Raw genomic sequence first — 24,247 nt, 5'->3', positions numbered from 1 at the left:
ACATATATTATTATGTGCTATTTTCAGCCCTTTCCTGGGTAGCTTATCAGAGATAGACACCTTTAAGGTTGTTGTGAACTTGTTTGTTATGTCCAGTTTTAGGAGATCCTGGTCTCCGATGTCCACGTCAGACTACTTGGCTCTGCGACGGTTGTCTGCATAGATCTAGGATTTCCCTTTCTCCTCAGCACCATGATCCCATGTCTCCAGCTCACTCTGTCCATTTATCTGTGTTATTCTTACACAAGCACAGCTCCTAAGCCCACTGGTTCTGCATCTGCTATTACTTTTGTGGGAGCATTTTTGTCAAAGTATGCAAGAGTCGTGGTTTCAGACAGTCTTTTAATGTCTGAAACATCTTCTGTTCCAGTCTAAAGTGGAACGTTGTGTCCTTCTTGGTCAACTTCCGCAGAGGCTCTGAGAATGTAGAGAACTGGGGAATGAACCTACTGCTGTAACCCACTGAACCTAGAAAGCTAGGAACCTCTGATGAAGTCTCAAGCTCCCTGGCCTCGACCACTGCTCTCACTATTTCAGCTGTGGGACCGATGCCCTTCTGTGAGAGTAGCATGCCCATAAACATCTTATTCATGTTGAACTGAAATTTCTCTGAGTTGAGAGTCAGTCCACAGCCCTGGTTTCATCTCCAATTGATGGTAGCCCCATTTAAGATCCAGTTTACTGAGCATGACAGACCCATTTATTCCTTGCAAAAGTGAATCTACTGTGGGGATTGGGAACCTGCCACATATGATTGCTGTGTTCACTTGTCTCATGTCCAAACACAGTCTTATGTCCCCGTTCGGTTTTGGCACTACCACCTCTGGATTCACCAATGGCGTGACACCATCCACTCTCTCGCTTAGTCCATGTTTTGTAGTTCCTCTATCTTTTTCTCCACAGCTTCACTCAGGTGGAATGGAGCACGCCTAATGGCCTGTGCTACTGGTGTCATGTTTTCATCAATATGTAGGTTGATCAGCCTTGTGTTGTGCTTACCCATCCCTTCAACCAGCTTGGGGTACTGCTGTTTTATCTGTGCTTTCACATCTGTCACTGCTCCTCTGCCAACACCCACTTTTGACACACCCAATTTAACGGCAGTCTCTTTCCCTAGCAACGGCTCTCTGTCACAGTGAACTCAGTCTGTGTGCTGCGCTTGCCTAGCTTTATTTGGCATGTGAAAACTCCTTTCACTGGTATTGGCTCGTTTGATGAGTATACATATAGCTTTTTATCAGTCAGTGATAAACAACACCTGATTTCTGTGGCTTTCAGCTTTTCCCATGTGCTCTCATCTACTATGTTAGTTGTGGCCCAAGAATCAATTAACATGAATAAATTGTCCCCTCCCACTGAGAACGGGATCCTGTCTGAGTTACAGTTCTCATGCACAGATGCGTAGTCTCTGTTTTGTTCCTCTGAATCAATACATTTCACAATCTGTTTCGAGTTATCTTTGGTCTTGCACATTTTTGTAAAACTATCCTTTCGGTTACATTTCTTGCAGGTCTGCCTGCATGCTGGACAAGCAGGGTCCTTTGCAAAATGATCATGTCCACAAAGGTAGCAAACTTTCTCTGATTTGTATTTTCCGTCTACATTCTGTCTCTGACCCGTTTGTGATATTTCCCTTTCTTGTTTAAAACATGATCTCATCATCCTTCGCATCTGTACTCACATGCATGGTGGACATTTGCACTTCAGTTCTTTCACATTGTGGCTCGAGTAACCACGCTAATGTTAGCCTAGGGCCCTCCTCCAATAGCTTTCGCCGCAAATATTCTGTATAACACTTGCTCAGTATGGCACCTCTAATCTGATTGTTCTTATCTCCTGCAAAGTCACAGTCCTTAGCTGCTTGTCTAAGATGAGTAACAAATTGCTGAACTGTCTCACCACTTTTCTGTGTCAGTCTCGCGAATGCCGTGTTCACTTGTGGCTCAAGAGAAAGGGGAATGCCTAGTCAGTTGTACAACTGAATGCATTCAACCGAAATGTGTCTTCCACATTTAATCCAACCCCTCTGAATCAGAGAGGTGCAGGGGACTGCCTTAATCGACGTCCACATCATCAGTGCCCAGAGAGCAGTTATTGTTGGGGGTTAACTACCTTGCTCAAGAGTAGAACGTCAGCGTAGCAGGTTCACTGTAGCAGTCAAACTGTGGCATGGTGCTTTCCATTTTGTCGACCATTTAACTCACTTTTCAGATTGAATTATCATTTTCAAACATTATCCTCTTCGCCATTGTTCAATTGTATACTTACAACTTGTGCTAAGTTAGGATATTATACTGGATTGAATCAACTGGACTCAGAGGTAAACTTCAACATGTCTTTACTCCATGATTGTCTTGTAACAAGAACCCAGCATTATTTTCTCACGTGGTGACGTCATATCAGTGTGTCACATCGATGCACGATTAAGCCCTTTATCAAGTGGCAACTTTCTGATCTGTTTGATAGTGATCACTCCAGTCTGCCACTGTTGTGGGCAAATGAGAATTGAGACAATATGCACTTGCATCCCAACTGCCACTTGTCAACCCATTCATGAGCATCTTGTGTCCCGCCACGACCTGTTTTGTAACATGATTCGCTAAAAAACTCTGCCAGACGGACGCACACTACGGTAATAGTTGAACAACAAAATGACACTGAAGCACTTTGTCACTCGCCAGTGACTTGATAAGCTGATTCATCTAACATGGCCTACCTGCTCAATGTGCCTGCTACAGGTAACTGCCAAAGTAAAGGAAACACTTGTGTAAATGAGGGATCTGGCAACTCTGTTATGATGTGGGGTGCATTTTCCTGGTTTAGGGCCACTCAACCCCTTAGAGGGCAAGGTAAACGCCAATAAATACACAGCCATTCTGAGTGATCACTTTCAACATATGGTGAAGCATTTCTATCCTGATCGGAGTGGTCTCTTCCCAGCCTGTTCTCATAGACTAGACGTAACATAGTAAATGTAAATCCAAGACACTCAAATTAGTATGATATGTTACGTTTGGTATAGTTACATAAGACAGATGGTTATTTAAGGAAAAAACAAAAGCCACTGATAAACAGTGTGCAGCATGTGCTCTATTTACGATCATTTGACAGCTTGCTGATGATAAATTGTAGACATGTTCTCAGAAATCTGTTCAGAGCGCAGTAGCAGCTGACTCGATACTTTCTGCAGTGCACTACTAGTTTTCATACAGTTTCTTTACTTGAGAAATACTGCACCTTAGATAGATGTAAAATTGCACGATTAAGACCACCTTGGCAAAAACGTCTAAATTAATTACAGATTTCTTGATTTATCTTATATTAATTATATTTCGAGGGCGAAATGTTGCTACCGTTACTCAATAGAGACAAACAACAGTAACTGCCAGGGTACATTATAGCGAACATAACACACCCACATTGAACCACATGAGGCAAATCTATTTTTTTTTCTTAATGAGCATCAGAAAAACTCATGCGGAATCGGTGAGTTCAGCCCCCCTTTAAAAAATTACTGATCAAGTCAAATCACTTTTAAGAAGAAAAAATTATCTTGAAGGTTGACACATTTTGCGGCCATCGCAGAATCAATATCACAACTACCAAGGAGGAGAGTGAGGAAGGAACACAACACAGCTCACAGCCTTGACTCACAGCGTTAACTCACCATCATCCAGAATGACAAGGAGGGGAGCTAGCAGGTCACACATGCCCTGCACATAGCCAATCTCCAGGTGCTTCCAGATATAGCTGCGAAGAGAAGTCAGCATCATGTACTGTGTAGTGTGACTCATTCATTCTTCCAATTTTCCATGTATTAATTGCGCTCCACACATAACATAATGAGTGCTAGATTATTTACAAACCTTTCTACAAAAGTGGAGTAGAGAATCATGAATGGCATCGTTTTTATTTTACCTGCACATGATGTTGCGCAGTTTCTCCAGGTTGGCAGGGGTAAAGTACCAGTAGTTTCTGTCACACCTCTGGACATCCTTCTCAATGCGATGCAGGTTGATCGTGTACATGTCCAAAAGCTCTTGCTACAACAAAGGTGCAAAACCACCACACAAATTTTAAAGAATAACCAAACACCTAAATAGATCTCGATTATTCCAAACTTTTATTCTAAAAAATGAAATGCCAAGTGCCTACAGAGTAGGTGGTTCCGATGGATGGCACTGGAGAGATTTTCAGCTCTCCTCCCGCGGTCAGGAAATCAAATTTAGGGAAGAGGCTCTCCATCTCAGGCTCCTCAGACATGATGGACTCTGTGCCCTCAGGGCTGGGCTTGCACTTCTCCTTTTCCTCCAAACGGAGCTCCAGATGGTGAACTGAGCCCTCAGAGAGAGCAGCCCCGACCCCAGAGCTTTTACACAGGCCCTTCCTGTCCCACGGTAGGACCATGGAGAATTTAGCTGAGGAAATCTCCTCCATCTCAATGGCCGAAGGAGACTCGTCTAATTCTGTGGTGGCCAGAGCCTCTTCGAGCCTGGTGGTGCTATCCATTGCTCTTGCCACCCTGGTCTCTGCAACAGGGCTTTTATTCTTCTCTGACACTGGCAGCTTGGCCTCAGATAGTATGGTCTCCTCCTCCTCTATTTCTCCCACTTCCTCAGATTTTTTTATCTCCTCCACTTTTGCCTCTGCAACCTCTTCTGGTGACACTGTCTTATACACCTTTGTTTCGACTACCTCTTCAGATTTCAAAGTCTGATTGGCTTCTACTCCCTTCTCAGTTTCTGTCTTTTCTACATTTGTTGCGTTGGCTTCCTTTACCTCTGTTGTTTCAGCACTCTTTGTTTCTCCAGCCCCTGTGTCTGAAGTTCTTTCATCATCCAGTTCTGATGCTGTGTCTTCCGTTGCTTCTGCAGTCCCCGTTGATATCGATGTATTCTCCCCTTTTGGTTCTCTATTGTATGTTTGGGATGTCTTATTCTCTTCTGGATCTACAGACTCTGGTTCTGGTCCTTTGTTCTCCTTTGTTTCTCCTGACTCCCCAGGTTCCAGTGACTGCATCTCCTCTGTGTGTACTTGCATTGTTGGCTCTCCATCCAACATTTTCATCACTTCTGCATCAGGCTCTTTAGCCTCCCTTGTTTTGGACTCATCTGTTTTTGACTCCACTGTTCCTTTTACAGCATACACTTCTGCTTTTGGTAACTTGCTGTCTTCCTTTTCAGAGGTCCTTCCCTCATCTTTCTCATTAGATAGAGTCATGGAAGTCTTCTCTTCTTCTATTTTCAGGCTCTCTAGCTCAGCTGGGTCTGCTGCCTTGTCCTCCGCTGTCTCTGGATTTTTACCCATTTTTACCTCTGGATCTTCTGTCTTGGTGTCCTCAGTATCTTGGGCCACTTCAGTCACACTCTCTTCCTTCTCGTTTTCCTCCTTATCTGGCCGGTCCTTGGCCTGGAGGTCCTTCTCATCCTGCAGGGCCAGGGGTTGGACATTTGGGTAATCTGCTTCCAACTCTTCCTGATGGACTTTGACTGGGATCTGTTGGGCTGGGGTCAGCTGTGGAGGAGTACTGATGGTGGTTTTGGGGTTGGTGTCAGGCACAGTGCTGTCCTCTGTGCTCAGAGAGTGGTCTGACATGCCCGAGGTGACAGAGAAGTTGCGAGAGGAGGGATGCCCCGAGTCTGGGGAGCTGGCCACGTTGGGCAGGCCTCCTCCATTGGGGATCTTGGGAACCGGCTTGGCCTCCTCACTCTTGGGCTCTGTCTCGATCTGTTCCACTTCCTCCACAGACTCAAACACCTGAAAGAACAAGTCAAAGGGAAGCAGGCCAGTGTAAGGGAAGGGAAGGGAGGATGTGAAGAACTAGCAGGAGAGAGGGCGATATTGGTTCAAAAAAGCTAAAGACTGTAAAAGATTAAGGTAATTCCATAGTTTTGGAACAATAGGAATCGCACAGTTGTAATATGAAAGGTGTTTTTGGTATGAATATTACAAAAACTGTCATGGAACTATTTTTAGCTTTCGGAGGTGCTCTTCGATTTTGAACTTGAAGCCAGAATACAACATATTTCCACTAGAATAGTGATTGGTGGACCAAAATAAAGTTGTACACCACAGGTAAGCTCAGGACATTGTTCTATAGTTCTCTTTTCAGTCCTGTGAGACTAAGTAGCCTTTGTGTATACAAGTGAGTGTATATTCAGCTCTGTGTGTGTTATTATTCTTATTGTTCATCAATTATAAATAATTAATTACTGTTAATTATGTGTAGAGGGGCATAGAATTACATATGGAATGCATTTAACATTTTATATATTTAAGAGGATCTCTGTCTATATGGGTACCTGGGTACTGCTGTCAGAGTCACTCTGCAAGCGAGCCAGGCTCTGTCTGTCTGAGCTGCAGCTCTGGGAGGACTGGCATGAGTAGTACCAGAGAACAAGCAGGGGAGAAAACAGGTCAATAAAACCCTGGAATAACATTATCCATACAAAACACTCATGTGGACAAGTCATTCTGTAGGCCTGTATGTAATGATATATAACTGTCGTAAAGGCAGTGTATTATTGGTGCTTCAAATGAACATTACACAATATGCTTTGTAGTTTCATATTATTGAGGCGTTGGAGAGCTAACATGTTGGTCTCCCGGGTATCCTGTGTGCCACAAGACTATGTACAGACCCTGTGTTGTTGTTTTTGTCGCACTGATTTGCTTTATCTTGGCCAGGTCGCAGTTGTAAATGAGAAATTGTTCTCAACTGGCCTACCTGGTTAAATAAAGGTTAAATAAAATGTCAAATGTAAAATAAAATGTGTGCACATGGGCAGGCGGGCGGGCGTGTGTGTGTGTGTCACCTCATTGCTGACACTGGAGTTACGGTGCATCATCCTCTGCACAGTGCTTGGATTATCCACACTGGCTGAGATGGATGAGCATTTAGCCAGTGCCGCAGCGTGCTGCTCCTTCTCCCGCTGCCGCACGATGGCCTCGCAGCCCAGCCACTCACTCATGGTCTGCTCATAGCACGCCCGCACCTGCTCATCCACCTGCACAGTGTCACAGGGCAAGTGTCAGGGGTCGGAGATCAAGGGGTTTGGTGGTGACCTCCGATGGCAAGGGTGACACCAACCTCTTTCCTGTCATCCTCAGACATGCCAAACTGGTAGTGGCCCAGGAGGAAGGGCCACACCTCCTTACGCAGTGAAGGGTCAACACCACCAAAGTAGACCAGGCGCAACAGCTCCTGCTCCTTATAGGCCTGGAGAGCAGGGAGAGAGAGCAAGGAAGGAGAACAGGGAGAGAGAACAGGGAGGGAGAGCAGGGAGAGAGAACAGGGAGGGAGAGCAGGGAGGGAGAACAGGGATGGAGAACAGGGAGGGAGAGCAGGGAGAGAGAGCAAGGAAGGAGAACAGGGAGAGAGAACAGGGAGGGAGAGCAGGGAGAGAGAGCAAGGAAGGAGAACAGGGAGAGAGAACAGGGAGGGAGAGCAAGGAAGGAGAACAGGGAGAGAGAACAGGGAGGGAGAGCAGGGAGGGAGAACAGGGATGGAGAACAGGGAGGGAGAACAGGGAGGGAGAACAGGGAGGGAGAGTAGGGAAGGAGAACAGGGATGGAGAACAGGGAGGGAGAACAGGGAGGGAGAGTAGGGAAGGAGAACAGGGATGGAGAACAGGGAGGGAGAGTAGGGAGGGAGAGCAGGGAGGGAGAACAGGGAATGAGAGCAGAGGAGGAGATGGAAGGAGGTAGGGACAGCAGGGAAGTAGAGCAGGAAGGGAGAGCAGGGAAGGAGAGCCGGGAGGGAGAACAAGGAGGGAGATAACAGAATGAGAGAGGGGAGGGAGAGGCCTCAGTCATTGAGCCACAACACACACAGATATAGAAAGCCCTACGTACAGACCCAGTTCAAATACCAGTAACAGTTGTTTTCTTTCAGTTACTAGTTTTGAGCGTTTGATTGAGTCTGGCGTACCAAAGATCTGAACAGTGCACACACGATGTACCCACACATGAATACACTAATGTTACCATAGACACTGGCACATAAAAACATTCACATGAACATATGCCTTGTTAAAAGTTAATTAAGCAAAGAGAAAAAAAGCTCAACTAAGCAAAGAGAAACGACAGCCCATCGTTACTTTAAGACATGAAAGTCAGTCAATGCGGAAAATTTCAAGAACTTTGAAAGTTTCTTCAAGAACAGTCGCAAAAACCATCAAGCGCTATGATGAAACTGGCTCTCATGAGGACCGCCACAGGAAAGGAAGATGCAAAGTTACCTCTGCTGCAGAGGATAAGTTCATTAGAATTAACTGCAACTCAGCTTGCAGTCCAAATAAATGCTTCACAGAGTTCAAGTATCAGACATCTCAACATCAACTGTTCAGAGGAGACTGCGTGAAACAGGCCTTCATGGTCAAATTGCTGCAAAGAAACCACTACTAAAGGACACCAATAAGAAGAAGAAACTTGCTTGGGCCAAGAAACACGAGCAATGGACATTAGACCGGTGGAAATCTGTCCTTTGGTCGGATGAGTCCAAATTAGAGATTTTTGGTTCCAACCGCCATGTCTTTGTGAGACGCAGAGTAGGTGAACAACTTATGTCCGCATGTGTGGTTCCCACCGTGAAGTATGGAGGAGGAGGTGTGATGCTGTGGGGGTGCTTTGCTGGTGACACTGTGATTTATTTAGAATTCAAGGCACACTTAACCAGCATAACTAACACAGCATTCTGCAGCAATACTCCATCTCATCTGGTTTGCGCTTAGTGGGACTATCATTTGTTTTTCAACATACCAATGACCCAAAACACACCTCCAGGCTGTGTAAGGGCTATTTGACCAAGAAGGAGAGTGATGGAGTGCTGCATCAGATGACCTGGCCTCCACAATCACCCGACCTCAACCCAATTGAAATGGTTTGGGATGAGTTGGACCGCAGAGTGAAAGAAAAGCAGCCAACAAGTGCACAGCATATGTGGGAACTCCTTCAAGACCGTTGGAAAAGCATTCCTCATGAAGCTGGTTGAGAGAATGCCAAGATTGTGCAAAGCTGTCATCAAGGCAAAGGGTGGCTACTTTGAAGAATCTAAAATGTAAAATATATTTTGATTTGTTTAACACTTTATCGGTTACTACATGATTCCATGTGTTATTTCAAAGTTTTGATGTCTTCACTATTATTCTACAATGTAGAAAATAGCAAAAATAAAGAAAAACCCTTGAATGAGTAGGTGTGTCCAAATTGTTGACTTGTACTGTACGTGTATAAAAAACAAAAGAGGAAGCCAGTGGCTTATTAAATTCTTCACCAGTATCCCCTCAGTAGCCCTAAAAATTGCCAAAGACTCCAGCCACCGTTCTCTCTGCTACCGCACGGCTAGCGCTACCGGAGCGCCAAGTCTAGGTCCCAAAGGCTTCTTAAAAGCTTCTGCCCCCAAGCCATAAGACTGCTGAACAGCTAATCAAATGGCTTCCTGGTCTATTTGCATGAACCCCCCCCCTTTTTATGCTGCTGCTACTTGCTGTTTATTATATATGCATAGTCACTTTACCCCTACCTACATGTACATATTACCTCGACTAACCTGTGCCCAGCGCATTAACTTGGTACCGGTACCCCTGTATATAGACTCATTATTGTCATTGTTATTTTATTATTGTTGCTCTTTTATTTTTTTATCTTTCGTTTATTTAGTACATTTTTGCTTAACTTTTATTTTTCTTAAAACTGCATTGTTGGTGAAGGGCTTGTAACTTGTTGTATTCGGCACACCTGTTGTATACTATTTTATTTTATTTGATCAATCAAAGTGCAGAATGGTTGTGTACCACTGGATGCCAGTGGGGGCCCTAATCCCCTCTTTAATAATGAACAATACTGAACTACAATTGTGAGAAAAATTTTAAGATTGACTACAGCCAGTAGAACTCTACAAACACAGATTGGACACACATGGATGAACTTGAGACATAAGTCAACTGAATGCCTCCCATCGGTTGATTATTCAACAAAATCCCTCCAATGAAAATGTATGCTGTTGATACGCTGACAGGCAGGGCATTAGTCAAGCTTGCATACGGCTGGTTGTGTGACTAAGAATGTGTGAGCAATGTGATGACTAACGGATGAATACAGATGAGTGTGTGTGTGTGTGTGTGTGTGTGTGTGTGTGTGTGTGTGTGTGTGTGTGTGTGTGTGTGTGTGTGTGTGTGTGTGCGTATGTGTGTGTGTGTGCGCATCTCGTCGCCAAGGGGTTTGGGCTGTCTGGTACTGCACTGTGTGTGTGTGTGTGTGTGTGTGTGTGTGTGTGTGTGTGTGTGTGTGTGTGTGTGTGATGACTAAAGTGACAACCTTAGCGACACTGCTAATGATGTGACGGTGATGCTGCTTACGGTGCAGTCCTGAAGGAACCTCTGCCACACCTCGGCAGTGAGGCCCCCTAAGGCATCGCCGGGCGCCACAATAGTGTGGTTGACCAGGGCCGAGAGGTGTGTACGTACGGTAGACAGGTGACGACAATAAGCCAGCCCTGGAATACAAAAACACAACCGCTATCAAATGAGCCTCCTTCTGACATTCCGAGATTTTATGTGATACATTATCTAAATAAGGCGATCTGACATTTCTGACATTTAATTAATAGTTGGATGCTAGACTAATTGATAAGCTGCTTTAAATTGCAAAATGTTGCAAATCATCTAGGGGGAAAGAAGATACAAGATTTGCGTTCACAATCACATACAGCCATAGAAAGCCCGGGAGATGATCTGATACTTCATTTGGTCACACAGCTGCTTCAAAGGGGCTCTGCAGAGGGAAACAGCTCATAAGTCAAAGTGTTCTCCATACGGGCTCCACCTCGTCTTAAACATGTCCAAGACTTTCATTTTGATCCCAAACATTCTCTATTCTCCATTCACAAGAACATCTTAAAGTAACTGTCCAGCGTTACCAATTATTTAGGAAATATTCCCTCAAATGAATTACAATATGAATGAAATAGATGTCCTTCTCCATTCACTGTTCATAAGGACATCAAAACTGTAATTGGGTAATAAAACAGTACATTTCAAACAATGAGATAAATGCATGCACTATAGTATCAACATGTAATAAACCTGGGTTCAAATATTATTTGAAATCATATAAAATACTGTATATGTGCTTGATTAAGGGTGCCTAGTGCAATGGAACCAATAGAAAAGTCCAAAAAGTGCATACCCTGCCCACCTGGCACTCCAGGCAGGTTAAAGAAAAATAACAAAGTATTTGAAAGATTTCAAGCAGTATTTGAACCAGAGTCTGGGGATCTTGTATCCTTCTCAGGCCAGTGAGATCGGTAAAGTCCAGGGATGATATCTGGGTAACCAGCAGTGTGTGTCTCTGTCTCTGACCTTTCATGGTTGCACCCATTGGGAGGCCCTCCGTCTGAGAAGCTGCACTGGGTACAGGACGAGCAGGAGGATTTCCTGGTTGTGGGCTGCCAGATGTTTGCCTCCTGGTCCATCAGCTCTGGGGCCACTGCACCACAGAACACACACACACACACACACACCAGTCAAAAGTTTGGACACACCTACTCATTCATGGGTTTTTCTTTATTTTTTACTATTTGCTACATTGTAGAATAATAGTGAAGACAACACAACTATTAAATAACACATATGGAATCATGTAGTAACCAAAAAAAGTGTTAAACAAATTTGCCTTGATGGCAGCTTTGCACACACTTGGCATTCTCTCAACCAGCTTCATGAGGTAGTCACCTGGAATTAATTTCAAATAACAGGTGTGCCTGGTTAAATTTGTGGAATTTCTTTCCATCTCAAGCTCTATGATGAAACTGGCTCTCATGAGGATCGCCACAGGAAAGGAAGACCCAGAGTTACCTCTGCTACAGAGGATAAGTTCATTAGAGTTAACTGCACCTCAGCTTGCAGCCCAAATAAATGCTTCACAGAGTTTAAGTAACAGACACATCTCAACATCAACTGTTCAGAGGAGACTGCGTGAATCAGGCCTTCATGATCGAATTGCTGCAAAGAACCCACTACTAAAGGACACCAACGAGTCCAAATGAGAGATTTTTGGTTCCAACTGCCGTGTCTTTGTCAGACGCAGAGTAGGTGAACGGATGATCTCCACCTGTGGTCCCCGCCGTGAAGCATGGAGGAGGAGGCGTGATGGTGTGGGGGTGCTTTTCTGGTGACACTGTCAGTGATTTGTTTTTCAACAGGACAATGGCCCAACACACCTCTAGGCTGTTGGAAATGCATTCCAGGTGAAGCTGGTTGAGAAAATGCCAAGAGTATGCAAATCTGTCATCAAGGAAAAGGGTGGTTACTTCTAAGAATCTCAAATATGAAATATATTTAGATTTCTTTCAAACTACAGACACCCTGGTTGGAATCCAGGCTGTATCACAACCGGCCGTGATTGGGAGTCCCACAGGGCGGTGCACAATTGTCTCAGTGCCGTCAGTCTTTGGCCTGTGTAGGCCGTCATTGTAAATAATAATTTGTCTTCACTGACTTGCCTGGTTAAATAAAGGTTACATTTTTTATTTATTTTTTAAATCAAATAAAGATCATTGCTATTCTAACTTCCGCGATGCATATAAGGCCCTCCCTCGCCCTTCTTTCGGAAAAGCTGACCACGACCCCATTTTGTTGCTTCCAGCCTACAGACAGAAACTAAAACAGGAAGCTCCCGCGCTCAGGTCTGTTCAAAGCTGGTTTGACCAATCTGATTCCACGCTTCAAGACTGCTTTGATCACGTGGATTGGGATATGTTTCACATTGCATCCAACAACAACATTGACAAATACGCTGATTCGGTGAGCGAGTTCATTAGAAAGTGCATTGGCGATGTCGTACCCACAGCAACTATTAAAACATTCCCAAACCAGAAACCATGGATTGATGGGAGCATTCGCGCGACATTGAAAGCGCAAACCACTGCTTTGAACCAGGGCAAGGTGACCGGAAACATGACCGAATGCAAACAGTGTAGCTATTCCCTCTGCAAGGCAATCAAACAAGTTATGCGTCAGTATAGAGACAAAGTAGAGTTGCAATTCAACGGCTCAGACATAAGAGGTATGTGGCAGGGTCTACAGTCAATCACGGATTACAAAAAGAAAACCAGCCCGTCGCGGACCAGGATGTCTTGCTCCCAGAGAGACTAAATAACTTCTTTGCTCGCTTTGAGGACAATACAGTGCCACTGACACGGCCCGCTACCAAAACCTGCGGACTCTCCTTCACTGCAGCCGACGTGAGTAAAACATTTAAACGGGTATACCCTCGCAAGGCTGCAGGCCCAGACGGCATCCCCAGCCGCGTCCTCAGAGCATGCGCAGACCAGCTGGCTGGTGTGTTTACGGACATATTCAATCAATCCTTATCCCAGTCTGCTGTCCCCACATGCTTCAAGAGTGCCACCATTATTCCTGTTCCCAAGAAAGCTAAGGTAACTGAGCTAAACGACTACTGCCCCGTAGCACTCACTTCCGTCATCATGAAGTGCTTTGAGAGACTAGTCAAGGACCATATCACCTCCACTCTACCTGGCCTAGACCCACTCCAATTTGCTTACCGCCCCAATAGGTCCACAGACAATGCAATCGCAACCACACTGCACACTGCCCTAACCAATCTGGACAAGAGGAATACCTATGTGAGAATGCTGTTCATCGACTACAGCTCAGCATTTAACACCATAGTACCCTCCAAACTCGTCATCAAGCTCGAGACCCTTGGTCTCGACCACGCCCTGTGCAACTGGGTACTGGACTTCCTGACGGGCCGCCCCCAGGTGGTGAGAGTAGGTAACAACTTCTCCACCCGACTGATCCTCAACACTGGGGCTCCACAAGGGTGCATTCTGAGCCCTCTCCTGTACTCCCTGTTCACCCACGACTGTGTGACCATGCACACCTCCAACTCAATCATCAAGTTTGCGGACGACATGACAGTGGAAGGCTTGATTACCAACAACAACGAGACGGCCTACAGTGAGGAGGTGAGGGCCCTCGAAGTGTGGTGTCAGGAAAATAACCTCACACTCAACGTCAACAAAACAAAGGAGATGATCGTGGACTTCAGGAAACAGCAGAGGGAGCACCCCCCTATCCACATCCGCGGGACAGTAGTGGAGAGGGTAGTACGTTTCAAGTTCCTCTACGTACACATCACGGACAAACTAAATTGGTCCACCCACACAGACAGCGTTGTGAAGAAGGCGCAGCAGCGCCTCTTCAACCTCAGGAGGCTGACGAAATCCTGCTTGTCACCAAAAGCACTCACAAACTTTTACAGATGCACAATCGAGAGCATCCTGTCGGGCTGTATCACCGCCTGGTACGGCAACTGCTCCGCCCACAACCGCAAGGCTCTCCAGAGGGTAGTGAGGTCTGCACAACGCATCACCGGGGGCAAACTACCTGCCCTCCAGGACACCTACACCACCCTACATTACTCATCTCATATGTATATACTGTATTCGATGCCATCTACTGCATCTTGCCTATGCCGTTCTGTACCATCACTCATTCATATATCTTTATGTACATATTCTTTATCCCTTTACACTTATGTGTATAAGGTAGTAGTTGTGGAATTGTTAGGTTAGATTACTCGTTGGTTACTACTGCATTGTCGGAACTAGAAGCACAAGCATTTCGTTACACTCGCATTAACATCTGTTAACCATGTGTGTGTATGTGACAATTTATTTGATTTGATTTACATCGGTATATGTATTTGACCCTGGTCTGAAACTCTGTGCTATACTGTAACTGCACAGATTCAAACTCCCAGCCAGAATCACATTGTCCCGTCATGATTTGGACACCTCTGGAGATGATTCTCAAGACACGATCACAGCTGAATTAGACAAATTGGGCAAGATCTGTCACTTGATTTGAGGAAGTGTTAATAGCTGCCATAGAGGTGGCATTAGAGAGAAAATCAAGCACATCGACAATGACATTTGGGGAATCAAGGCATTTCAATCTGCGGAGGGTGAACAACGGTCTTTTGGCATGGTAATGATGACACATTCATATTGGTCTTTATGTTTCTATATTCTCTTTATGGGCACATACTAACTCAAGATCTCAGGCATATCTTCCATTGACGTCAAGGCATGATTAATACAAAATGTTTATGTTGTGTCTGCATCTGAAGTTAGAATTCGTCCCTAAGCATGACAATTTGCTTGCTCAACATTAGCTTTTTCTACTACTGTAAACCACTGTGTACCTCGACATAACGCTGTTTTTTCTATTGGAAGGCCCGTGTCCAGTCAATCATCCACCTATTGTCCAAGAGGGACTGAGGTTAAGGGAAGAGGACAGAGAGCGCTTGATTAGGGGACTCATTTGTAAGATTTGCAGGAAGGAGACAGAGGGCGAGGCAGTGATTGAAGCAAAGCAAGTGGACGGACAGACTGAAGGAGGAGCTGAGGTGTGGTAACGTTACAGCTGTTCCCTGTGGTGGGCGATGGGGGGTCTCCGGGACAACTGCAGGAGCGCTTAGGGACCACCAGGTTCCCTTTGGTTGGGGGCTGTCCTCTCAGGTGGAGGGAGAAGGAGCGGGACAGGAGAGGAACCCCCGGGGGAAGACGGGGAGGGTGGGTTATAGTCACTGGAATGGACAATGAGGACAGTTGGATTTTTTAAAATAAATAAAAACATCACCTGAAGTGACCACCTGAAGTGATCACACGAATGGAGGAGGGGTTGAGGTCGCTTACCAAACTCTGATTGGCTGTTGGGGAACAGGATGCGGAAAACATAGTCCGTGGCCTCGTCCTCCTCCTTATCAGACACGGAGTCCGAGGATCCCTGTGAACACCTGTTTCTCAGTTTAGGGAACACTTTCCCCTGTAGTCAGAAATTAGGGAACTGTTAGATACAGTAAATGCCCAAAAAATATGACAAACTGTCAAAATCTAAAATGATTAACAGCATTCTTTGTTAATTAAGACATTTTTTTAAATTAAGATTTTGATAGCACAGTGTCTTTAAATAGTCTAGATTTGTAAAACACTTCCACCAAACAGAAGGACTGCCTATATAAGCAATACTTAATAAGGTCTGGCTTAAAGCAGCCTTGTATGGGAGGGTTTCATTATTTATTCTGCCCAGTAGACATGATATAGGCTTTAAGCAGTCTAACACATATACTCACACATATACATTGGCTAAAATAACTCAAGATCTGTCTTTTTTAAAATAATCATATGAAATAGGGATGACCTTTCCCCTCTGGGACCAGAGCGGAGGGTTGAGCTGGCCGTGTGGCAGAAGGCCGTTCTCCAGGCAGGAGAGGAACTGGAGCAAGTGCCCCCCTCTGGGGAAGCGCAGCGGGGGTCTCTGGATGCCGTCCTGGCTCACCAGCACCACCGTGCCCCCGGTGTCCACTGCAGAGAATAATTTATACCTTTAATGGACCTTTTAAATATCAAAAAATGATATGAACAACTCCGTAAATGAACCAGAACTAGCTGTCGTTGATAGCAGTAGCAAGTAGTTGAGCTCCATACAAGATGTGCCGATTACAATCCAGACATTACAATGGGCCTGTCCTCCCAATGTCTCTCTCCACTAGCCTCCATTGGTGGACCTACCCTGCTGATGACAGTGCAAATAAACAATCTCCTCCAGTTGTATGGTCATAGCGTAGTCCCAGTACACACTGAAAGAGATGGAATCAAAGCCGGGGTTATTGAGACATCACTCACCTTGTCACACTGAGTTGAACAACAAAGATCGCCATGGGGATATGTGTGTTGTGTGTCTCTCTTGGTGTGTGCAGAATTCTGAATACGGTCTGTGTTACTGAATGTAGAAATGATTAAAGTTGGGGTTCAGTATTTTGCATAAGTAAGAGTGTTTGCTGCTCCCAAAAGTGCTCTTTAATGAACATTTAAGTGATACACAGCAAACAACACCACGGGCTAAGAACCAAAGTCACTTTAATGATATGACTAGTTACTTTGAAGTATGCTTGAACATGTCCCCCTGCTGCCCCTACAAACAACCCTCGTCATATTCCCCTCTCCAGAGTTGACCTCAGGACACAAAGCCCTCCTGAGTAACACTCAGACAGACACACTACATGATTTAGTCACACTGAACCGCTGCACCAACTGTAGACATCAACTTAAACACACAGTTGGTGTATGGTGTTCCTACAAACAGTCATCACCTTGCTGTGCCATCTTGATGTACATAAGTGAGACATGACATAAGTAAGAGATCATTAGTGAATTGCTTTCCCCACCTGTGCTCATAGTCCAGGTCTCCCACAGAGCCGTTCATCAGCTGATTGGGCGTCCACTTCAGCGTCATGATGTGAGCGGTCTGGTGGAGAGAAAGGTATCCTGGGATAGCCTCCATGTCATCCCTCTGTAATGCCAAGAAGGATAACAGTTTGAGGATCTGTTTTCTAAAGTGAACTATGAAGAAATAATACACCAATTACCCCCCCGAAGACATTATTTAAAAAAGTATACTCATCATAACAGACTTTATATGGGGTAATAAAACCCAAACCCGTTTTACATCTTCCTAAGTCAGGGGGTGGTTTTAACCTTCCAGACTTGGAATTGTATCAACTTGCCACTTGCGACATAATGCACTAAAGTAGAACATTGGGTACATATTTAAGATGTGCATGCTAATCCACAGGATCTTTTTACATGTATATTTTCTAAGGATAAAGCTAAGAACGTCATAGTTAAGAACACTATAACAATATGGAATAACATGAAATCTATTCTACATAGTAGAGAACACTATAACAATATGGAATAACATGAAATCTATTCTACATAGTTAAGAACACTATAACAATATGGAATAACATGAAATCTATTCTACATAGTTAAGAACACTATAACAATATGGAATAACATGAAATCTATTCTACATAGTTAAGAACACTATAACAATATGGAATAACATGAAATCTATTCTACATAGTTAAGAACACTATAACAATATGGAAGCACATGAAATCTATTCTACATAGTTAAGAACATTATAACAATATGGAATAACATGAAATCTATTCTACATAGTTAAGAACACTATAACAATATGGAATAACATTAAATCTATTCTACATAGTTAAGAACATTATAACAATATGGAAGGACATTAAATCTATTCTACATAGTTAAGAACACTATAACAATATGGAAGCACATGAAATCTATTCTACATAGTTAAGAACATTATAACAATATGGAATAACATTAAATATATTCTACATAGTTAAGAACACTATAACAATATGGAATAACATGAATTCTATTCTACATATTTCAGAACACTATAACAATATGGAATAACATGAAATCTATTCTACATAGTTAAGAACACTATAACAATATGGAAGCGCATTAAATCTATTCTACATAGTTAAGAACACTATAACAATATGGAAGCGCATTAAATCTATTCTACATAGTTAAGAACACTATAACAATATGGAATAACATGACATCTATTCTACATAGTTAAGAACACTATAACAATATGGAATAACATGAAATCTATTCTACATAGTTAAGAACATTATAACAATATGGAAGAACATTAAATATTTTGTACATAGTTAAGAACATTATAACAATATGGAAGAACATTAAATCTATTCTACATAGTTAAGAACACTATAACAATATGGAAGCACATGAAATCTATTCTACATAGTTAAGAACATTATAACAATATGGAATAACATGAAATATATTCTACATAGTTAAGAACACTATAACAATATGGAATAACATGAATTCTATTCTACATATTTCAGAACACTATAACAATATGGAATAACATGAAATCTATTCTACATAGTTAAGAACACTATAACAATATGGAATAACATGAAATCTATTCTACATACTTAAGAACACTATAACAATATGGAATAACATGAAATCTATTCTACATAGTTAAGAACACTATAACAATATGGAATAACATGAAATCTATTCTACATAGTTAAGAACACTATAACAATATGGAAGCGCATTAAATCTATTCTACATAGTTAAGAACACTATAACAATATGGAAGCGCATTAAATCTATTCTACATAGTTAAGAACACTATAACAATATGGAAGAACATTAAATCTATTCTACATAGTTAAGAACACTATAACAATATGGAATAACATGACATCTATTCTACATAGTTAAGAACACTATAACAATATGGAATAACATGAAATCTATTCTACATAGTTAAGAACACTATAACAATATGGAATAACATGAAATCTATTCTACATAGTTAAGAACACTATAACAATATGGAATAACATGAAATCTATTCTACATAGTTAAGAACACTATAACAATATGGAAGCACATGAAATCTATTCTACATAGTTAAGAACATTATAACAATATGGAAGGACATTAAATCTATTCTACATAGTTAAGAACACTATAACAATATGGAAGCACATGAAATCTATTCTACATAGTTAAGAACACTATAACAATATGGAATAACATGAAATCTATTCTACATACTTAAGAACACTATAACAATATGGAATAACATGAAATCTATTCTACATAGTTAAGAACATTATAACAATATGGAAGAACATTAAATCTATTCTACATAGTTAAGAACATTATAACAATATGGAAGGACATTAAATCTATTCTACATAGTTAAGAACACTATAACAATATGGAATAACATGAAATCTATTCTACATAGTTAAGAACACTATAACAATATGGAATAACATGAAATCTATTCTACATACTTAAGAACACTATAACAATATGGAAGCACATGAAATCTATTCTACATAGTTAAGAACACTATAACAATATGGAATAACATGAAATCTATTCTACATAGTTAAGAACACTATAACAATATGGAATAACATGAAATCTATTCTACATACTTAAGAACACTATAACAATATGGAAGCACATGAAATCAATTCTACATAGTTAAGAACATTATAACAATATGGAAGAACATTAAATCTATTCTACAAGAACCAATATCACTCCCTAAAAACACAACCTTATGGAACAATCCTTGGATAGCTTTTCAGAAATCTCTGATAAATTGGTCTACATGGAAAACTAAAAGCGTAGAAACCATAAATTACTTGGTAATAGACATTTAACATTTACATTTAAGTCATTTAGCAGACGCTCTTATCCAGAGCGACTTACAAATTGGTGCATTCACCTTATGACATCCAGTGGAGCAGCCACTTTACAATAGTGCATCTAAATCTTTTAAGGGGGGGTGGGGGGTGAGAAGGATTACTTTATCCTATCCTAGGTGTTACGAATCCCTTTTGGCCCGACAGTCTAGGGGGGATGGTAATGAGACCCGTAACATAACTCATGCAAATTATTATTGTGACAAAGTAAAAGTGTGCACGAAATAACCACGACAACAGAAATCTACCGTCAAACTCTAGGTTTATTTATAAACACATGGTAATGGGGGGAGCAGGAAAAGGGGCTGAGCTGGACCCAAGGAAAGAAACAATAAGCATCCAAAACACCCCTAAGCTAGACTAGCCTACTTTAACAACAGCTAACTAACTAACCAAAAATACAGTGGGTGGTCCGCCCAGTTCTAACTAGTGTATTTAACAAAGTTCACCTACGGGTAGTGTATGCCCATGGGCGACTTGTCTTGGTTTCCCCCTTTTCCCACCAGCAACAAACAAACACCATAACCAAAAACAATACTCACAGGTGATGACAAAGTGCTATGAGGTGCTTAAACAAAAGAGAGGTTAAGACACAAAGCGAGAGTGAAACACAGAGACCTACAGACATGGCATTTACAGAGAGATTGAGCTAGAGATTGAGCTAGAGATTGCTAGAGATTGAGCTCCAGAACAAACAAATGATGGGGTTTTTAAACCATGGGGAAGGAACTGTGATAGGATAGGAAGTAGGAGGAGCTGTGTCTTCTGATTGATGATTGATTGTTGACTGATTGGGGAGTGATGGTTTTCACCTGTGAGGGGAGAAGGAGAGAAAAGAAACACACACACAGGATACACACACACACAGGATAACTGTATCCGTAACACTAGGTATTCCTTAAAGAGGTGGGGTTTCAGGTGTCTCCGGAAGGTGGTGATTGACTCCGCTGTCCTGGCGTCGTGAGGGAGTTTGTTCCACCATTGGGGGGCCAGAGCAGCGAACAGTTTTGACTGGGCTGAGCGGGAACTGTACTTCCTCAGTGGTAGGGAGGCGAGCAGGCCAGAGGTGGATGAACGCAGTGCCCTTGTTTGGGTGTAGGGCCTGATCAGAGCCTGGAGGTACTGAGGTGCCGTTCCCCTCACAGCTCCGTAGGCAAGCACCATGGTCTTGTAGCGGATGCGAGCTTCAACTGGAAGCCAGTGGAGAGAGCGGAGGAGCGGGGTGACGTGAGAGAACTTGGGAAGGTTGAACACCAGACGGGCTGCGGCGTTCTGGATGAGTTGTAGGGGTTTAATGGCACAGGCAGGGAGCCCAGCCAACAGCGAGTTGCAGTAATCCAGACGGGAGATGACAAGTGCCTGGATTAGGACCTGCGCCGCTTCCTGTGTGAGGCAGGGTCGTACTCTGCGGATGTTGTAGAGCATGAACCTACAGGAACGGGCCACCGCCTTGATGTTAGTTGAGAACGACAGGGTGTTGTCCAGGATCACGCCAAGGTTCTTAGCGCTCTGGGAGGAGGACACAGTGGAGTTGTCAACCGTGATGGCGAGATCATGGAACGGGCAGTCCTTCCCCGGGAGGAAGAGCAGCTCCGTCTTGCCGAGGTTCAGCTTGAGGTGGTGATCCGTCATCCACACTGATATGTCTGCCAGACATGCAGAGATGCGATTCGCCACCTGGTCATCAGAAGGGGGAAAGGAGAAGATTAATTGTGTGTCGTCTGCATAGCAATGATAGGAGAGACCATGTGAGGTTATGACAGAGCCAAGTGACTTGGTGTATAGCGAGAATAGGAGAGGGCCTAGAACAGAGCCCTGGGGGACACCAGTGGTGAGAGCACGTGGTGAGGAGACGGATTCTCGCCACGCCACCTGGTAGGAGCGACCTGTCAGGTAGGACGCAATCCAAGCGTGGGCCGCGCCGGAGATGCCCAACTCGGAGAGGGTGGAGAGGAGGATCTGATGGTTCACAGTATCGAAGGCAGCCGATAGGTCTAGAAGGATGAGAGCAGAGGAGAGAGAGTTAGCTTTAGCAGTGCGGAGCGCCTCCGTGATACAGAGAAGAGCAGTCTCAGTTGAATGACTAGTCTTGAAACCTGACTGATTTGGATCAAGAAGGTCATTCTGAGAGAGATAGCGGGAGAGCTGGCCAAGGACGGCACGTTCAAGTGTTTTGGAGAGAAAAGAAAGAAGGGATACTGTTCTGTAGTTGTTGACATCGGAGGGATCGAGTGTAGGTTTTTTCAGAAGGGGTGCAACTCTCGCTCTCTTGAAGACGGAAGGGACGTAGCCAGCGGTCAGGGATGAGTTGATGAGCGAGGTGAGGTAAGGGAGAAGGTCTCCGGAAATGGTCTGGAGAAGAGAGGAGGGGATAGGGTCAAGCGGGCAGGTTGTTGGGCGGCCGGCCGTCACAAGACGCGAGATTTCATCTGGAGAGAGAGGGGAGAAAGAGGTCAGAGCACAGGGTAGGGCAGTGTGAGCAGAACCAGCGGTGTCGTTTGACTTAGCAAACGAGGATCGGATGTCGTCGACCTTCTTTTCAAAATGGTTGACGAAGTCATCTGCAGAGAGGGAGGAGGGGGAGGAGGATTCAGGAGGGAGGAGAAGGTGGCAAAGAGCTTCCTAGGGTTAGAGGCAGATGCTTGGAATTTAGAGTGGTAGAAAGTGGCTTTAGCAGCAGCGACAGAAGAGGAAAATGTAGAGAGGAGGGAGTGAAAGGATGCCAGGTCCGCAGGGAGGCTTTTTACCAATACAGGGGCTGGGTGAACGCTTTGTTATTGTTTCAACTGCCGATTGCCACTTTAAGAAACACATCAATGAGTATACAAATATGTTTAAGCATACAGGACTGTTGGGAGTGTGGTGCCATACCTTTAGCGCTCAGGTGCAGCAGAGCTGACACAATTAAGATGAAGTAGTAGCAGATGTCTTGACCACCCTCTGGCTGTTCTCCAGTCCGATGTCTTGACCACCATCTGGCTGTTCTCCAGTCCGATGTCTTGACCACCATCTGGCTGTTCTCCAGTCAGATGTCTTGACCACCCTCTGGCTGTTCTCCAGTCAGATGTCTTGACCACCCTCTGGCTGTTCTCCAGTCAGATGTCTTGACCACCCTCTGGCTGTTCTCCAGTCAGATGTCTTGACCATCCTCTGGCAGTTCTCCAGTCAGATGTCTTGACATTGGTAAAAAGATAAAAGTAGGGCACTGAAGTGTGAGGAAGGCGGTGCGATGTGTAAATCATAACATGAGTTGGTTACTCACTGGTCCAAACTTGGTGTCCTCTGCCTCGTTGGTGTAGTGGTCCAAGGCGATGAAGTAGAAGCCTGACTCTACCTGGTCAAATGTGTTCTCTACACACACTGACCTGTCTCCTGAGTAGAAACCTGACTCTACCTGGTCAAATGTGTTCTCTACACACACTGACCTGTCTCCTGAGTAGAAACCTGACTCTACCTCGTCAAATGTGTTCTCTACACACACTGATCTGTCTCCTGAGTAGAAACCTGACTCTACCTGGTCAAATGTGTTCTCTACACACACTGACCTGTCTCCTAGGTAGAAACCTGACTCTACCTCGTCAAATATGTTCTCTACACACACTGACCTGTCTCCTGAGTAGAAACCTGACTCTACCTCGTCAAATGTGTTCTCTACACACACTGATCTGTCTCCTGAGTAGAAACCTGACTCTACCTCGTCAAATGTGTTCTCTCTACACACATGGACCTGTCTCCTGAGTAGAAACCTGACACTACCTCGCCAAATGTGTTCTCTCTACACACACTGACCTGTCTCCTGAGTAGAAACCTGACTCTACCTCGTCAAATGTGTTCTCTCTACACACACTGACCTGTCTCCTAGTAGAAACCTGACTCTACCTCGTCAAATGTGTTCTCTACACACACTGATCTGTCTCCTGAGAACAACTGGAGTGAGAGGAAAATAAGATGTCAGGAAATGTCCCAGAGTTCAATTGGAGTTTAAATGTTTTAACATCTTAAATGTTGCATTCAAGGTAACAGTCCATTTTAAGACTGCTGTGGCTATATCAAAATA

The 24,247-nt window shown here is 43.8% G+C and overlaps 1 protein-coding gene across 1 annotated transcript in view; it reads right to left on the bottom strand.

The window, feature by feature from the left end:
• LOC115111343 (small G protein signaling modulator 1-like) overlaps nt 1-24,247 on the bottom strand; it is an 82,198-nt gene that overhangs the window by 12,857 nt on the left and 45,094 nt on the right. The window contains exons 9-22 of the mRNA XM_029637287.2: nt 17,257-17,381; nt 16,601-16,668; nt 16,230-16,393; nt 15,725-15,854; nt 15,451-15,615; nt 11,361-11,487; nt 10,709-10,773; nt 10,359-10,495; nt 7,091-7,219; nt 6,816-7,007; nt 6,303-6,374; nt 4,156-5,757; nt 3,919-4,043; nt 3,668-3,750 (exon numbers count right to left, since the gene is read on the bottom strand). Coding sequence (XP_029493147.1) covers nt 3,668-3,750; nt 3,919-4,043; nt 4,156-5,757; nt 6,303-6,374; nt 6,816-7,007; nt 7,091-7,219; nt 10,359-10,495; nt 10,709-10,773; nt 11,361-11,487; nt 15,451-15,615; nt 15,725-15,854; nt 16,230-16,393; nt 16,601-16,668; nt 17,257-17,381 — 3,184 coding nt within the window. The remainder of the gene's footprint in view (nt 1-3,667; nt 3,751-3,918; nt 4,044-4,155; nt 5,758-6,302; nt 6,375-6,815; nt 7,008-7,090; nt 7,220-10,358; nt 10,496-10,708; nt 10,774-11,360; nt 11,488-15,450; nt 15,616-15,724; nt 15,855-16,229; nt 16,394-16,600; nt 16,669-17,256; nt 17,382-24,247) is intronic.

The sequence above is a fragment of the Oncorhynchus nerka genome, linkage group LG27 (assembly GCF_034236695.1).
Source record: "Oncorhynchus nerka isolate Pitt River linkage group LG27, Oner_Uvic_2.0, whole genome shotgun sequence".
Lineage (NCBI taxonomy): Eukaryota > Metazoa > Chordata > Actinopteri > Salmoniformes > Salmonidae > Oncorhynchus > Oncorhynchus nerka.
The sequence above is the reverse complement of the archived record's forward strand: the minus strand, read 5'-3'. Positions and strand labels throughout refer to the sequence as shown.